Here is an 18,631-nt window from a genome sequence, read left to right as displayed (position 1 = left end):
TGGCCGGAGTTGTTGCATCATATCCTCGCTTGCAGCTGCTGCATTTACGTGCTTGAGGAGCCAACCTCAATACTCTTGTATGTGCTCCCGCGGAGACATCAATTTAAGAAGCATTCACTTGATGAAGAACGTAAGGGTAGTTGAGACGAAGAAGGGATAAAAAGGATTCATATGCCTATGTTACAAAGCAGTCTTTTCGTTTGCTCCGAAAGAAAAAAACAAAACAAAACACAAAAACAAAAACAATATTTCAGGATGCACAGAGCTCCTCCTTGTACTGAGAGTGAGAGGCTGCAAGGAGTGCAGCTCCAATACCGGAACCATCATTAGCAAGCTTGATGACAACAGACTGCGATGCCTCCCCAAGCAGCTCCCTGAGAGTGCCGTCCAAGCACTCGCTGAATATCTTGTAGTGCTCAAACAGTCCCCCATCCATGGCGACCACCGTCCTCTGCTTGCCACCACAAGCAGCGTCCCTCCCCTGCTTCTTGAGGACACCCACTACTCCTGCAGCAGCCAGGCGCGCACCACGCTTTGCGATGATGTCGCAGATTTCAACCACCAGTTTTCTTGTCTCCATGGAGGTACTAGCAATCTGAACATTTGAGAGTAATGCAGTCAAGCAAGGATCTTGCACCTGAGGGTCAAAAAAACCAAAGACCAGAGGCATACCCCTAAGATATCGTTCAGCTTGTTCCCAACTATTCTGAGATCAGATGTTGCATCATGATGCATGGCAGACATTTCCGGGGTCCTGAACATCCCATTGCCCAAGATTAGCTAATTATTAGGGCACCATTTTTCTAGCCCAACACTGAAGGGAAGTATCCTATTCAAGCTGGACAATCAAGTACACCAAGAGTATCCACTATTTCCAATATGAGATGACAATATTACAATGTAAATTTAGGCATAAACTATGGCATTCTAGATTAAATAACCAAGGACCGCTGCAGACAAAGAGAAGACAAAAACGAAGAAAACATACTAACTAGGAAATGGCCATGGATGAATAAGAACTCACCGTAGTATAAAAGGAGTTCTAAGTTTCGATGGAACAGTGTCGCCAAAAAGGGAAGTCTCTTCAGCCAGTTTCACTAGGACTCTACGTACAATTTCTCCTAAATACATTCCCGAAATTAACTTCTCAAAGATCTGAAATTTTTGAAAACAGATAAGGAATATGCAAGATTAATATAACATCAAAGGTCACATAAAATCAGAGTGTTCAAAGATATTTTGGCAGAACACATGCCTGTTCCCCAGGATTCAAACTTTCAAAATCCAAGTCTTGATCATATTCTGTGATAGGAAGATGAGCTGACCAGAAGTTACCCCATTCCATGTTGATAACCTACAATGCAATGCAAGCATCATAAGAAGTTAGTAACTCTTGCGTGATTCACTGACAAGTGGAAGCAAGAACTAGAAGCTTTAGACCTTACCATATCTCCTGATTTCGGTAGGAGGCCATTCCACTTGGGAATTGCATGTGCATGCTCTACATATGCTGCATTTGTTCCAGTACCCAATATAACAGCAACAACAACATCTTTATCATAGTATCTGCCTCCGGCCAATGTCCCAACAGCATCGTTGACCTACATTAATTCCATAAATGCTCTTAAATTGCAAAATAACAAAATTTAGATGATGAATTAAAATTTGTCCATAGGAACAAGTTCCACAAAAGCCTAAATTGATGAATCAGAAACATTTCGAACTTACCAATGCCGCAACACGCATATCAAGACCTTGCTTTTCAATAGCCTTAGTCAATTCAACAACCACATCTTTTCCAACCTGGCTTCACATAGAACAATAAAAAACCTAATCATCACAAAGAATGGTTAAGTATTGACTTCTCTTTAGAAGTACTCATATCTGAAGCATCTATATATGCTGATCTTCTGTCAATTCATCTTGATAGGTGCTGATACGTTGAAATAAACAAGCATGTAAAAGGAGATGCTATTTCAATCACGAGCTCGCATAATGAATTTTACCTAAAAAGGCAGAAGCCAGAAACTAATTTTTCTAGCTTCTCCTAATAGGCACCTTTTGACTTCTGCTTCTCGTAGAAGCACTCCTCAAATAATGTTACCAAAAACTTATTTTTTTCAACAAATACTTTTCCCTTTAAAAGTCACAAGAATAATTCCTTTAAGCAACATCAATACACCCTAAATCTCTAAAGAAAATCGAATATTCCCAGGTTGCAAACCACGTCATACATTCTTGTGAATCAAAAATTTACATTGTTGGACAGAAAGCATATCATAGTTTGCACTATTATTATCTGTTAAATAAATTCCACCATTAAGTTGATTAGAATTTTTCCACTAAATCATTTCCCCTTTTTTAAATGCGACTTATAACTAGTATCTTTTAGGACAGTGCTGCAAATTCAGAATATAAGAGGCTTAAACACATTGGAGCACTGTCTGCATAGATAAGAAAATGTTGTTGGTGCTAAATGATTTTCAATAATTATAAATGCTCTTGTAGAAAAATAACAATTACCTGTACCTGATAAGACTGCAATGATAGTCAAAAATTAGGCAAAAAATTTGTAAGGCATCAAGCAGGCCAGAATTGTCTAAATAAAACTTAGCAGAGGCTGCAAACACTTAGGAGTGAGCACGACAAATTTGAAACTGCTAAGGTGGATGTATGGGAATAAAGGAAGCTAGAAATGAGTTTCTCCAAAGGAAATCAAGAGTTGAAGTAAGGTAGAAAACCAACTGACGTTGATCTAATTCAGACAAATTTTGATGAATGGCTTGGTTTTGCGTTGAATGAAGAACCAGAAATCTCAACCCCACAGCTGACTCAATCCTTAATGGAATATGGCATGGTCTGTTGTTTGAAAAGAGCAAAGGGCAGCCTACAAATATCTAGATGAAAGTTATGGAGAGATTTAGAGAGCTATGGCAGAAGAATTACCTTGTCAGGGAAACAGATGGCAAGGATAAAATAAAGTCAAAACCAAATAGAAGGGGTAAGATTGTTGAATACAATAATGGTTTTCATATGTTTTACCATTGACATACTGTATGAGAACTCATAGGCAATTTTCATTTTCCCTTAAAAGTCACGGTGAAGGCATCTAAAAAAGTATTATCCCTCATCGATTTTCAAGAACAGCTTAGAAAATTTTAAAATTCAAACAAAATATAAGGCCATAAATTACTCAATAAAGAGTCTTGATGATTTTTTGAAATTTGAAATTGACCAAAGAAAAGGAACAGAATAAGTCCCCAGACCTAGAAGTTTCAATCAAAGATAAGAATACGGAAAACCATAAATACAAAAGAGATGCAAAACAGAAATCTCAAAGAAAGAAAAAGCTACACAGTGGATTAACTTTCCCATTGCTCCAACAACTACTAGCCTGTTCCTAACAACAGACAAGCTGTCAGTGAGAAAAGCAATAAAGAAAGTTACAAATCAGTGCTGCAGCTTCTCTCTGCCGGATTTTTGTATTATAGAGTGTGGTTATTGGTTAAATGAACGGAAAAAGTTACAAATACAAGGTCTTTTGACACTTTACTGGTTATTAGGCTTTGACCCTTAAATCAATGAATGTCAGAAGATGTTTCTAGAAACGATGAAAATTTGGAAAGGAACAGCAAGTTTATTTGTATGACAACTACAAGGTCATGTTTCAAGGTTTAAGAATTTTTTATAGCTTTCTTTTGTTTGTTTATATAAGATCAGACCAGAATAGCTTTTTGACAAAGGCAGGGGTTCCTATTATGCTGGCCATTTTTCAGGTTTAGATGTAGTAGATCAAGATCAGTGGTGTTGGTTAGAAAAAACTAAGAGCATAAATGATTGGTCACTTGAGGGGTAGCCAGTACAGTGAATAGCAAACCCAAACTTATATCATTGAAGAAGTAGCATATGGTAAGTCAAAAAATGTAACAGTATAACAAACACGATGGACGCACCTGGGATACAATAGCCCTAGGAATCAGTTCAGCGCTAGCACAAGAATATGAAATTGAAATGTCTAAACTATTTTAGACTTTTGGACCATAAACCTACAGACATAATCTCGTGCTCCAGCTAGTAGATGGCAGCCCATGCCCCAAAACATAAATCAAACGACGCATAAGGAAATGACAAGAAGTATATATCTCAAGTAGGATTAGGGTAACCATAGTTTACCATTTCATCAATGGAGAAGCCCTTAGTCCACTTGACAAGAGTGCCTGATGTAATTGAAGATTGCTTCACTGGGAAAGAGAATGTAAAACCAATTTCCCTCTGACTGCCCACGGATAGGTGAAAATCATCACCTTCTGAAGCAACAAATTTTGCTAATTCTGCAGCGATGAATTCAAATAGTTCCTGAAAGCATAGCCAATGATAAGTGAATCAGAGACAAAGAAAAAATTTCAAAATGGAGAATTATTCAATGGCCAGGTACTTCGCTTACAGCTGAATTTCCAACCATCAAATGTGGTGGAATGGAGACCTCTGTGGATTCTCGTTTTACAACATGCCTTTCCTTTCCACCCAGCTGTACACGCAAAACACGAAAATTTGTTCCTCCAAGGTCCAAAGCATAAAACAGTCCTTTCTCATCCCTAAAGCAGAACCATTCGAAGAATTAAACATGTCCATCTTGAGATTTTAAATGCATATATAGTGGTATAGGCCCAAAACTCCTTTAGCAATGATACACGCCATACAATTATTGCAAGATACTACATATCTCCTAAACCATTTTGCTCAAAGCTAGCTAACTGTCTTTGTGGTACATATTTACAACTTACCAGAATTCTAATTGGTTGGGTAGGTTTTTCCATTTAAAAAACAACAGCTTCTTGCTCACATGCATGTAACCTCCTACTACAAACCGTATGCCTCAATTTTTCTTCTTAGTAATTTTCATGTTCATATGCAGATGAACTACTGCATAAATTTGTATAATCTAACAAAAGAATGCGTGTTAGATTCCTGAGCTCAATGACCATGAGGAAGAATTTGTTATATAACAGCATCAATATATATTTAAAATCCCATTTTGCGGATAATAAAGTGTCTTTATGAAACTCTACTTGCTCCCTTCTTCCACCTAATTATCACTATTCTGAACAACACATGCAGCTTATGTTCAGTCCCCTTCCTCCCTCCATTCCCTGCATATCCCTAGGTAGAGACTAGAAGGGATCTTTTCATGAAAAAAAAAAAAATAATTTTTAGTTCCGCATCTAAGAATATTGAATACCCGAAATGCATCCTAACCAGTAAAACAAAAAATGTCAAGCATCATTAGATAACTCGGCCATCCAATTATCTGATATTTCCATGATTCCTTCCAATATAGGTAGACTATGGTAGGTACTGTCATGTTTTTAGGATGCTCAACCAAAATGTCAAGTACATATTAGGAGATTATTAGCATATTATAGCCCCATCTTCAAGATATTATAATTGCATATTTAGTATCATGTTTTATTTTCAAGAGAAGGCGGCCTTGTGCAATGGTAAGGTTACTCCTCTCCAAGTGCGGGAGCAAAGCTAGGTACATTTGACCCTCCCTAGATGCCACAGTCGAGGGAGACTCATGCAGGGATGCCCTTTTTTACCTTTTTCAAGATTTTAAGACCAAATATGATCTTTCAAATGGGACCCAATCTGAAAAAATATTGCAGATACTAGACTTATACACCTCCCAAATAATCACCACCGTTTAAGAGAGAGTCCAAACAGGCAAACATAGAAGTTTCAGCATGTACTTAGGATAAATATCACAACCAAGATCAGTATATCAATATAGTAGAGAGTTGTCACCTAAATGTTATATGATATTAAATTGTCAACAAATGTAACTCCAGAGCAAGTTATTGAAATTCTTTACTGTCATCAATTTATTGTTTTCTTTAAACATGAAAGACATTTTTTAAAAAAAATAAGATCTGAGAATGCTTCAGAATCATCCTGGTCAATCATGTGAATGATGGGTATTCAGAATTCTCCTTCAGGGGCACATCTAATAGGCCATATTTATTAGGTGAAGTGCATAATTACCGTCTGCCACATTTTAGGGAGCAGAACATTGTCTTTCAGCAGTCTTGGCTTGTGGTAGGGCCAACAAGGTTGTAGCAATGCAAATGAAGTAGGAAACCACAGAAAAGGTGCATGACAAGAGCTAGGATAGATTGAAGCAGAGCTTACTAAATGGGATGATTGATATTGGCATAGGAGATTTATGTTAGCTATAGATATAATGAGTTAAATATGATTAATTTCTTCCACTCTGATATGATGGCATGTATAACAAATTAAAACAAGATGTTGAATAATGCGAATACAATATTATGCATACATACAACCTGTGAAACTACATCCAGATTTCATGCGCTAGAAGCATACTTACATCTGTTAATTATTGCTTAAAACAAGAAAGTTTAGTTTGGTGGTATGAAGTGCACTCATAGCATCATTCTCTTTACAACATCACAATTTCCCCATAGGTAGGTATAATTTCAGAGCTTCCTATAAATCCAGCATGTTCAGCTAACAACCATGAACATCAATTATCCCTTGCTCTCTTGCATGAGGTAAGACTCAGGAAATTCCAACTGTTGAGAGCACATTATACGACTTTCTAGTCCTAGAGGATGAGACAAATATTTAAAAGTCTGCACCAACTCATAGAATTTTCCTGTTCAAACGAACATACAAGAGAAGGATACGCCAGAACTATTGTTCCCACGGTTTCCTCAACCACTATTCGCCAGTCATTTGATGTACTTGCTGCTAGGGCTGCAAGTCAGGTTTATCTATTTCCCATTAAAAACTGATAAGAAGGCAACCTGGTTCAATCTAAATCAAAGTATTTGAGCTAGTCTTTGACAAAAAAAATCTAACCCAACCAAACTTATATTGAATTTTGATCATGTGAAACCCAATCCAAGCACAGACAGACCTGAAACTAATACTAATGTAATTCTCATCCATCCCAACCCTCATCAAGTACAAAAAAAGGTAAGGTACTGTTAACAAAAACTTCATCAACTTATTCATATATATGGGTTGTTGACGGCAACTTCATGCAGTTGCTAATTCCAATTACTCTAATATATTTGGGTAGTTAGTGCTTACATGTCATAAATGTTGTCTTCATGCACCATTTTAGGGTTCAACTTACTAATCCATTATATAAACATGTTTGTTATGGTTAATGTTCGGCTGGATTTGGCACAAAACGATCACGAAATCAACAAGAAAGAATGTATTAAAAACAGACCAGTCCAGAAAGATGTGCTTCATTCATTTATTCAATTTTTTTGATCCAATTCAAATATGGATCATTTTGGGTCATGCCAAAACCTAATCCAACCCAATAAGCTCAAAACCCTATTTGCTACTTCATGTGAGAAACTTTCAATAATAGTATTTTGTAAAGATCTTTCAGAGATTCTTAACTTCTATTCAACACACTATTTTTACAAAACCATATCCAAAGTTCAATAATGCAAAAATCAAATGTCATGACTGACTTGTATCAGTTTTGAGAATTGTGGAATGGAATTCCATATAACTGTAAATGTAAGAAAGAAAGAACTGCAAAATACGTAAACACAAAAAGGGAAAAAAGCCATCAAGCTGAATCAGAACATAAAATCCACCAAATCAATAGAACAAATTGTCCACCTTCATGCAGCAGGAGACTTCACGGTGAATCTAGTAGTTTAACTCAACCAGAATTCTCCAAAGTTACAGACAGAAATAAAGAAAGAAAGGAATTTTAAGTATATAGGTGAAACTTGTTGACTCTGGACCTCCCCCCTGATTTCTGGACAAATAAATACTGTTTCTACTGGAGATGTTCAAGGTTTCAATTCAGATTAATCTCTTGCATTTGTGCCAAAATGGGGGGGAACAATGAAAGAGTAAATAGTTGAATGGATAAAAATGCAACGTTTCGTGAGCTTCCCAAGCTTCTACATGTCAGATTTTTTTTTTTTTTTGATTCTTTTCTTAAACCAGGTGTGGAATGAAAATAAGAAATTAATGGGAAAAGGATACTAATGGGCTTCAAGGAAAATTATTTTGTTACAATCATGCCGTCTGGAAAAAATAAAGAAATATCACATGAATATTGTCGACCACAAAATATCAAACTAATGGAGATTTCAGACTAATAGGTGGGAGTAAAAAGATTAGAAAATGGTGCGACCGAACATTTCAACAAAAGAGAGACATAAAGACAGAATTTTTGAGAAGAGTGCATACCCTGTTTGAAAGAAAACCGAAGAAAGGAAAGGTGGGGAGGGGGAAGGGAGCACGCTTGAGGAAAGAAGTCCCTACACCGAATGATTAAAAGAAGAAGAAAGGAATCAAAACTCCGAAAGAAACACCAATATATTAACTCAAAAGAGGCCATAAAAATATATAGAAAGGTAAAAGCAAAAGCTGATCAGGATAGAGAGCGAACCGTCAAAACGGGGAAAAGGGTGAAAAAAGTCATTTTCACGAATCGGGAGAGATCTTTTATATCTTCAAAATATGGCTTTGGGGGATTAAAAGTTACTATAATTAGGAAGTAAAGAGAATAACCAACAACACATACCACAACAACAACATATATATATAAAAAAACTTTTTTATTGGATATAATTATATAAACGAGAGAGATCTAAACCATTCATGATCAAAGCAAAACGTTAAAAAAATCCGATTTTGTAACTTCCAAACCAGTTATCAAACGAATAATATCCTATTCACGAATATTAACTATGTATTTAAAAAGATAAAAAGAAGAGTACTGGGTGGGTCTCTCGTACCCAGAGGGGAGGCTATCGACGTAGCTGAGGAGCATCTTGAGCTTGCTGTCGCCCTCCGAGGCGAGGCCGGCTTGCATCTCCATGGCCATGGCGTTCGCCACCTCCTTCAGCAGCCCGATCGGGGTGGCGCACCGCTCCTCCAGCTCCCTCACCATTTCCACCGCCCGAGCCGACCGCGCCACGCTCCGGAGCCTCCGCCGCACCACCAGCGCCGCCACCGTGCATACCGCCATCGCCGCTGCCACCACCGCCTTCCCCATCTCTCTTTCTCTCTCCACACTCGCACAATGTGCCAAGAACCAAGAACCGAAGCCCCTAAGAAAATCCTTCAAAGTCCCTACCTTTAAAGCCTGCTCGAGAGAGAGAGAGAGAGAGAGAGAGAGAGAGAGAGGAAAAAAAAAAGGAGAGGATGGCCGCCGGATCGCGGAAAAGATTAAGTTTAACTCTAAATAGCAAAGGACGATCGGACTCGCTTTATCCCACTTCTCTTTTCCGTCTATCTTGAGATTGCAAATGCTCTATTGTCTTCTTTTGATTATATTGGTGAATGGTGATCGAAGGAATATCTCCGCGCAGTGCAGAAAAAGGGACCGCGACAATTTAGGACATGAGGAGAAATGTGGAGGAGATGTAGAGATGTTAAGCCGACGACGCTTACTATTTATAGGAAGATCTCCAGGACGGAGAAGTTTGGTAGGAAGCGAGTTGCAATTTAATCGAGATTTTGGATTCTTGCAGGGTTTTCAACGGAGCTAGGAGCCTAGGATGAATGCCACGATGGGATCAACGGTCAGGATTGCTGATTCCTCGATTTTTGATCGACTTATTAGGTGAGAGATGGGGTTATAGCACCTCAAAGATGCGCGTGCCACGTCATATCAAAATTCTGGCTTATCCATGCAGCACGGTCGAGGACGTCCACACGCACGCAACGGTTCACAAGTACACCGGCGAATCCATGTCCGGGGCCAGAAATTATTAATGGACCGGGTTCAATGAACCAGACCAAATCCAGACGGTAGATTGCAGGCGCCCCTTGAATTGTTTAAATATAAAAAGATAATATGGTGAGTGATTATTGGACCGGTCCATCGGACTTGGTCCATTTAACAATTCGACCTCAGGGACAAAACCGCGTGATGGCGGTCGCCGCATGCACGTGGTTCCACCATTCCGGTTGGCGGGAGAGGAGACTCGCCCAGGTATCTACGAAGATACGCGGTTCCAGCGTCCGGATGACGAAATCTACGCTTGATTTCGTGAATTTTACATTACAATTTATTTAACCATTGATTATTGTTTAACATTTTAGATTTCATATACTAAGAATAGGTACATTTATTATTAAAAAACATGTATTGAAGTATTTTAAATTTATTTATCACCTACCTCATCCTTACATCTACATGTTCTTTTATATAAAATTTAATTTAATTCTTATGTGTTTTAGATCTCACAAGTAATGTAAAAAAAAAAAAAGGCATTAACCGGAATGGATTAATGTGTTAATTTGACATTCCATTGTGCTTGCTTTTAGAGTTACGAGAGTTTTGAAATGATCGAACTAATAAGTAATGTAAATAGCTGATATAAGATATTTAAACATATCATAGCAAGAGAGTTTAAACCTTCTTGCAATGAATCTAATTTGATGCATGAACATGTTCGGTAAATCGATTTCTTGAACAATTCAGCTACCATAGCTTGAACACCTATTTCTTGATCTCTCCCATCAACAAATAGCCAAACATTGTGCATATCTGCCCAAATTAGCTACCAACAATGCACGTGAAGCTCACATTTAACATACAAAAGGATCCTCTCTTTTTGAGCAAGATCAATCTCGTATCTAATGCATGCAAAGCTCATATGACAAGTGTAAAATGGGTTTATATGTAGACATTGTTCCAATTCAACACTAGTCATCCAAATAAATCCAAAACATTCTAACATAACTATAAGAGTACAGCAAAGCAGCAAGCAATGACACTTTTCTCTAACTCTTATTAACAACTAAATTTTAAGATAATGGAGACAACTATATATTCCATTAATTTCCATGCTTGAAGAATTTTAAGAAGAATTCCTGGTCCTCAAAAAATAATGATGAACAAAAATGGGGTGTGAGGTGTTAATATAATGTAAGTATCCACATATGTATGTTTAGTTCTACGTAGACTATATAATAGATAGATCTTGAATATTTATAATATTTTCTTATTAGTCTTTTAGGGTGAGATTTTGAGGTGTATGTGAAGATCTGCATTATTTATGTACTGAATAATACGTAAATACTTATGTATAGAATTTTATATTTAAAAAATAAAAAAATTTAAATGGAAAGACCCTGTTGCAAGGAGTTGAAGTTCAACCAATAATACACTGTGGGCGTGATCAGTTTCAGAACGGAGGCCCACAGTGCAGTGGCGCTCGTGACCGTCCAGACCTGACGCGGGACACAGGACGTATATGGATAGATTCGACATCCGCCGTCCGGGCTCGCGCTCTCGTGCAGTGGATGGGGGGCACGTGCTACGAGGTTGAGTTTTCTTTTTCCTGCCGAAAGCGCAGCGCCCATCAGAGCCCGCTGACGTCACGAGTTGATCTCGTCCGTCCGTGCGGTGGATAAGGATGTAGACTCTGGTCCAGCCTCCCATAAACTATAATTTATAAAACAGAATTAATAACATTAATATATTATAATTGTAAGGGAAAATGATAAAGTTGTCGATGGTAGTCTCATCAAGGCATACTTGAGAAAGGACCATCCCTTTTAGAGCTTATCCTTTCTTTAATCATTGGATAAAGATGCCGGATGTTATCAAATTATCTCTTCAGTTGCGTTTACGATACCGTGCAAGTGCACGATAAACTATTTCTTTAGGCGACATGGAATCAAGCTGAATCCGCTTCTCTTTTGTAAGAAAGTAATTAAAGAAAAGGCGACTGAAAGTAGACAAAACAGAGGAGACAAAATCAATACAATTTTCGAGAAGCATCTAAAAATTGACGGCAAGAGAAAAATGAAGAGGGACCTGAAAGCAAAGCAGAAAAGATGGAAGACACAAAATCAACACAATTTTTGAAAATCATCTAAAAATGGTTGGCAAGAAAGAAGAGAAAAAAAAATCACTCCTTTGAATCCTGTGTCTTCTAGTATGACCTGATGTTGCTTCGGTTCATCGCAATCGGATTACTATCAAGGAGAGCACTCAGTCAAGCTGTTGATCAAGACAGTAGAGCAGACTACTGACCCAAAGCATTTGATTAGATTGACCAGCCAGTAGCACCAAGCTACATTTCTTTGATTTGAAGCACATTTAAAATAGTTAAAATCTATTAAAAACTAATTATAGCATACTACATATTAAGCAGTACGATCAGATAGTTACTGCACAACTAGCTAACCGTTATAATGTGCCTTATTTTTTTGGATAACCATCCTTTGTCCTTATTCCTATATCTATTAGGTTCATAGGATCTCTAGTTACGTTTATGTCATACTATTCTGACTTATCCATTCATAGCTTTATCAAATCTCTGGTGTTCCTCAGAGGTTTGGCCTGATTTACTGTTGGATCCAACCCAACAACCTTCGGTATTCGCTTTCTTATTTATAGATCGGACATTCAGCTTTGAGAAAGCCGGTTCATATGAGCAGATACAATTCGAGCAGGACCAATCATGCTCCATTTGCTGGCTCGCCCAATCGTATTAGGCTATATTTTTGCGGCAATTGGAGCTGCTCCATCACTTTTCTTTTTTCTTTTTTTTTGAGTAACCTGTAACAAGAGAAAATATAAACCCTTGATTTGACTGCAACTTAACACTGTTGTCTAACCGGGGGTTCTCATTCTTTTGGTCACCAGGGCATATCATATACTGAAGTATTTTATTTTATCTACATGCCTATTTTATATAGAATTATGCCTATTTTGTACACATAATCTGTTTCATAATAATTATATCTTGCTCTGCACGTAGGTCGGGGACTGACAAACGTCAAGACGAGCGTCGATGAAGTAAACTTCCGATCGACAAGCTCCGATTGTCAACTGGTAGAAAAAGCAGAAAGAAGTAATTTTTTCCAAAAACGAAATAATGATCGTATGGTTCCTTATTTGGTGTTGCGGGATTTTCACCCCCGCGCGTCCAGCGCTGACGGGGGATTGCCTTCACGGTTTTGTCCCACAAAAGGGTCCTCGTGAGGAAAAGGCTTCGCCCTCCTCATTATAAGGCACGGAACCTTTCCGCTCTAGCCGATGTGGGACTAAATTCAAGGCCCCCTCCCCCCACAACATAGCCCCCCCAGCGGAAAAGTTCCGGCCAGGTTTTACCCCAACGGGCCCCCACAGTCCTGGAGGGTAGTCAATGGAGAGAGGAGGCTCCCCTACCTGGCGCGCCATCTGTTGCGGGGACGGCGTTTTGGCCGGAGCCTCGCGCAACAGCATAGCCCACATTAAGCTAGCAGAGAAAGAGGACCACGTTCCTCCCGAGGTATTGTCCGCTTTGGGCGCTCCGGCCCGCGCGTCCAGCGCTGACGGGGGGAGACTGGTGCCCTCACGGGTTTGCCCTTCAAAAGGCGCCTCGAGAGGAAAGGATTTCCACCCCCCATTTAAGGCATGGAACCTTTCCGCTACTAGCCGATGTGGGACTAAATTCAAGGCCCCCTCCCCTCCCCACAACATAGCCCCCCCAGCGGAAAGGTTCCTTGCCGGTTTTTAACGCCGGAGGCCCCCACAGTCCTGAAGGGTAGTCAATGGAGGAAGGAGGCGCCCCTTCCTGGCGCACCATCTGTTGCGGGATTTTCACCCCGGCAACAGCCTTAGTCCCAACCGAGCCGAGCAGAAAGAGACCGCGTCCCCCACGAGGTATTGTCCGCTTTGGGCGCTCCGGTCCGCGCGTCCAGCGCTGACGGAGGGAGACGTTTCCGGCCCGCGCGTCCAGCGGTGACGGGGGGATTGCCCTCACGGTTTTGTCCCACAAAAGGGCCCTCGTGAGGAAAAGGCTTCGCCCTCCTCATTATAAGGCACGGAACCTTTCCGCTCTAGCCGATCCCCCCCCCCCCCCCCCCCCCCCCCCCCCCCCCCCCCCAACATTTGGTTTTCGAGGGTACTGTTTGTATCAGGCGAAATCATTTGCGGTTTTATTATGTCTTCTCATCTGGACTTCCAGATCCTTGTGTTTGGCTCTTATAGTTGTCATCTTTCCTTGAATTCGCATAAGAAAATGACTTTCGTACATTCCTTACTTCCAAAAAAAAAAAAAATCTCTTAGAAGTCAAGATCTATAATAAATGTAACAAAGAACCTACTGCAAGTCTTATAGGAGCGATCCAAGAGAAGAGGGTAAGTTTCTCAATCATTGAACTTGAATTTTTTTTTAAAATATTCTCAATCCCGACTAAATTCCTATTTTAGCTGAACAAAAAGAGTAGAGCTTTACTGAAATAACATGCAGTGTAAAAATTATTATAAAAAGCTAAAATTTTATAGAAAGTAAATTTCGGCTTTTACGTTAAAAGTGAGATCAACTACTCCATCTAATTCTTTTCAGATTGAGAGATATATTTTCTAAAAAAAATTCGAAAAAAAATATGTTGCGTTGATCAACCCATTTCAAGGTCAAAAAAATAAAATTTGGCCTTAATCATTTTGCACACTTCACTCCTAAAGAAAAAAAGAGAGACATATTATAGGGCTCGAAAAGTTATTTGATTTCAAAAAGAAAAAAAAATATAATGTCATATAGATAGTTAGCGTCTTTAGAAGTTTGGTGTATAATTTAGCTTCTATATGGCAAATCTCATTCTTTGATCCTATCCGGCCCTCTCTATAGTGGTCGAAGTGGTCTATATTGAGTCTAATGATTATCATGCATCAAATAACTTGTGTGAAATACAATTTAGATTTTTTATAATATAGAATGGCTCCTTCACTTAAGATGTGATGTGTTTGAATACTAGGCTGACAATGAAACCCAAAATGGATTCAAAGCTTCCAAGATTTTAGGAGTGCTACATCGGATCATGGCGACAACTAACTAACCCTCGTTTGCCAAACCACAACTTTTCAAAACGAAATCTTATTACATCAAGAAGAGGTTCTAGGTCCCAATTGTATCCTTCATGCCAAAAAAGATACATGTCCCTTCGCACCTGTTGATTGTTGGATCATCCCTGTTCCACTTTAAGATCTATGGAGTGAGGGATTGATGGAGTTCAGTGCGATGAATCGGATGTGGGAGAAAATTAAATATAAAAAAATATGGATAATCCAACGGTTGATGGACATAAAGGAACATGTACCCTTCTTTTGCAGGAAGGATGCAACCGGGACTCTAAAGTCCCATAGTGTAAACCACCTGTGTTTGTACAAATTGCATGCTCCTCCAACTCTGTTCGAATTTCAAAGAAAATATAACAAATACAATTATTGCATGGAAAAGAGAAAAGCAGCCCGACTATGCTATTAAACCAGAAGACATCAACGAATCCCTTTTTTGCCATAGCAATCCAAAGGGCTTTTACCACTAGCTTTTTGCTAGCTGTTTGATTCAACATGGATGGTGTTGATTTACCAACCGGGAATCGGTTATGGCTGGTGATGTGCATGGCTGGTTCCGTAAATAATTCTAACTTCAAGAGTATTTTTGAATTGAAAACAATAGTTGATGATGTAAATATTTCAAACTTAAGAGATGTTTTTAATTCCTTTCTACGTGTATTTTTTTTTTTTTTTTTGTTAGAACGGAAATTTCATACATTACGAGTAAAGATACACCTAATGGAATCAACAAGCAATAGGTCCCGAAATATCCTAGGTAAGTCTCTCTTTCCGACCCACAGGGTGCCTTCTGAGTGGTTTGCCACATATGCAGCCACCTAATACGCCGCCCTCGTTGGCCTTCCGATATACATGCTGAGCTTGAAAGGCTACACCATCTCCAACCATCGTCCAAATGTCTCGAAGGAGGGAATGCTACATACTTTCACCTATTGGATGGTCGAGATATTTTACACTTTTTTTATCAATTCCTTTCTCAGGCAACCAATCACTTCGCACTCTCTACACTAAGCCAATCTCTTCGATAATTTCATCGCATTCCGCTGATCAAAAATAACTTCCCGTTCCAATTTATTAGCCTGATCCAAGTCAAACTAGACGGTATCGGAGCCACCAACAAGAACCAAAACATTGGCTTAACATCAAACTTTGCGACAGGTGGTGGTGGACGGCTTAAAACACTTGATACTCCATTGTTAATTGTTCTCCAAGGCAACACTAGACTGCTCACTGGAAAGATTCCAGTCCTAACCTATGATCTGATCGCCGAAACGAACACTTCAGTTGAAAGAATGCATTGATCCGAGATAGCAAAAATTTGCTTGGGTCCAACCAAAACAAACCTAAAAGATCCATCCTCTCTCAATCCGAAAGTGAGTCGGAGACGACAGAGGAGTAGCCAAAAACGCCTGATGGCATCGAAATTTTGTTGTCGGTACCGAACATTCAGGAGCGGCCCAATGTATTTGGGGGCCTAAAACCGTTTTGTCTTTGAGGTCTTCCCTGCAGTGAGCCGGCCTAAGGCAAACTCACGGGGGGACCTTTTTTCTTTCCATTTTATCTTTGAGGCCTTTTCTACAGTGGGTCTTCTTTGAACTGGGATTTTAGGCGACCACCTTAGTCGCCTAAGAGTTGGGCCAGCCTTGTGGATATTGGGCTAGAAATGTAGAGATGGAAGACAGACGAGCTCTTGCAGAGTAAAGAGGGGCCATCGTCGACGATGATAGCATGGAATAGAGGAGGGAGGAGCCGGGTGGAGAGATCAATCAAGTGGTTTTGGTTTAGATCGAAGGCGAGGCAAAGGCCGGAGAAGCCTTTGTTAAGAGAAAAGAACCAAGTTTGAGAGTGGAAGATGAGAAGAGAGAATTTGGGATTTGTCAGGAAAATGGATGTGATTGGTAGATGGAGAAGGCTAGATCTAGGAGAGCTTCTGAGATTTTACTCCATCTGGCCTTGTGGCCGTCTCTTGGTTTCTTCGCTTCCCAGTTCTGTGAATTATGACTATAGAGTAATACGGATAACAACATGGGATCAAACTAATTCTCCAAATCTTCATGTAAAAAGTCTGCCAAAGTCTCTAAGATTATAAAGAATCAAAATAATTCTCGAGATCTTCATAAATTTGGAATTGATTCTCCAAATCTTCATCAACTTGGTAAAAAAATATTCAAATCTTCTATCATTACGTGACTGTTATAACAACTTAAGAGATTCTTTCCTCTTGTATTGCAATTTTTTTTCTATTATTTCTTGTTTAAGTTTTGAATATAATTTTCTTTGTAATATTGAGATGTGCGCAATCTTATTATAAATACAATGACATACATGCTCAATTCTCACATTGAGATTGACTCACTAAAAACTTGTTATCTTTCACTTTTATCTAGTACATGGATCTAGTGGATTTGGATTATAGATCTAATCAAGAACAAAGATTCATATGATAAAAAAAGGAGGAGAGAAGAGGGCTTGAGGGTTGGGAATGAAAGAGGATAGTTTCTGTTACGGGCGGTTCCCCGAATTTAGTCCCACATCGGCTAATCAGCGGAAAGGTCTGCGCCTTAAATGGGGGGCTCAATAACCTCTTCTCACCGAGGCGCCTTTTGAAGGGCAAACCCGTGAGGGGTGGAATGGGTGGTTCCACCCGGGGCGCCGTCAGAGCGCGGACCCCCGGGAGCGGTCACGATCCCCGATCCCCAAAGCGGACAATACCTCGGTGAGGACGCGGTCGCTTTCCCTGCTCGGTTGGTGTGTGGGCTGTGCTGGTGACGGGGTGCAAATCCCGCATCAGATGGCGCTAGAGGAAGGGCCTGGCCCTCCGCCTATCCAGCAAGGAGCCGACCCAGGCACAGGACCTTCCCGCTGGGGGGGCTGTGTTACGGGGGGTTCCCCGAATTTAGTCCCACATCGGCTAATCAGCGGAAAGGTCTGTGCCTTAAATGGGGGGCTCAATAACCTCTTCTCACCGAGGCGCCTTTTGAAGGGCAAACCCGTGAGGGGTGGAATGGGTGGTTCCACCCGGGACGCCGTCAGAGCGCGGACCCCCGGGAGCGGTCACGATCCCCGATCCCCAAAGCGGACAATACCTCGGTGAAGACGCGGTCGCTTTACCTGCTCGGCTGGTGTGTGGGCTGTGCTGGTGACGGGGTGCAAATCCCGCATCAGTTTCTACATAGGGAGCTGGAAGAAATGATTGGTCTCAGAGGATCCGAGAAAGAAAAAGAAAAATGTGAGATTTGGAAGGCAGGTTTTATTGGTACTCTTAACAAATAATAGTCATTACGTTAATTTTGGGATCTAGCTTCAGTTGCATTTACCATCTTACTTAAAAAAATAAAAATAAAATAAAAAAGATCCAGATCCCACCAGGGGTTGCATTTTGCAGGTTCAGATTAGATCAGATTTTGCTCAAACCCTGATCCAATCTAAATCTGTATCTTGTCTTTGATGTCAGTTAATCTGCATTTTATGTTGTAAAGATGGTAGCTCAGTGGATTGATATTTTCTTTTTTGTCGAAAAAATCATGAACTCAGTTCATTGATATTTTTTTTAAAAAAAGACTTCCCATGAAAGCTAAATGAGGATTTGTTTCTCTTGGAATCTTCTCATTCTACTTGAGCTAATAAAAATCATTCGTGTCACAACAGGGTTTACATGACCTGTGGTAGATTAAATTTGAAAACTTAAAAATCGGTGTATTATGTATTCATGTTCAAGCTACTTCTTGGGCTAAGTTAGCGGATGTCAACTAGTTTAGCTGG

General features: G+C 39.7%; 1 protein-coding gene across 1 annotated transcript; it reads right to left on the bottom strand.

Moving 5' to 3' along the window:
• Positions 1–72: 72 nt before the first annotated feature.
• LOC103706762 (hexokinase-2-like) lies at positions 73–9,439 on the bottom strand. Its single transcript, XM_017842926.2, has 9 exons — positions 8,805–9,439; positions 4,445–4,595; positions 4,174–4,356; positions 1,729–1,803; positions 1,446–1,601; positions 1,256–1,354; positions 1,025–1,155; positions 673–754; positions 73–595 (listed from the first exon to the last, which is right to left on the bottom strand). The coding sequence occupies exons 1-9, from the start codon at positions 9,062–9,064 to the stop codon at positions 251–253; spliced, it is 1,482 nt and encodes a 493-aa protein (XP_017698415.1). The 5' UTR covers positions 9,065–9,439; the 3' UTR covers positions 73–250.
• Positions 9,440–18,631: the final 9,192 nt, after the last annotated feature.

The sequence above is a fragment of the Phoenix dactylifera genome, chromosome 8, assembly GCF_009389715.1.
Source record: "Phoenix dactylifera cultivar Barhee BC4 chromosome 8, palm_55x_up_171113_PBpolish2nd_filt_p, whole genome shotgun sequence".
NCBI lineage: Eukaryota > Viridiplantae > Streptophyta > Magnoliopsida > Arecales > Arecaceae > Phoenix > Phoenix dactylifera.
This window is presented reverse-complemented; position numbering and strand designations above follow the sequence as displayed.

Excerpts from the sequence above, each read along its gene's own strand:
- LOC103706762 (XM_017842926.2), bottom strand. The coding sequence starts at position 9,064 with ATGGGGAAGGCGGTGGTGGCAGCGGCGATGGCGGTATGCACGGTGGCG. Across the intron at positions 1,804-4,173 it reads GCTTCTCCATTGATGAAATG|GTTGGAAAAGATGTGGTTGT; the intron begins GTAAACTATGGT and ends ATGTGAAGCCAG. Across the intron at positions 755-1,024 it reads AGAACTCCTTTTATACTACG|GACCCCGGAAATGTCTGCCA; the intron begins GTGAGTTCTTAT and ends TGGGATGTTCAG.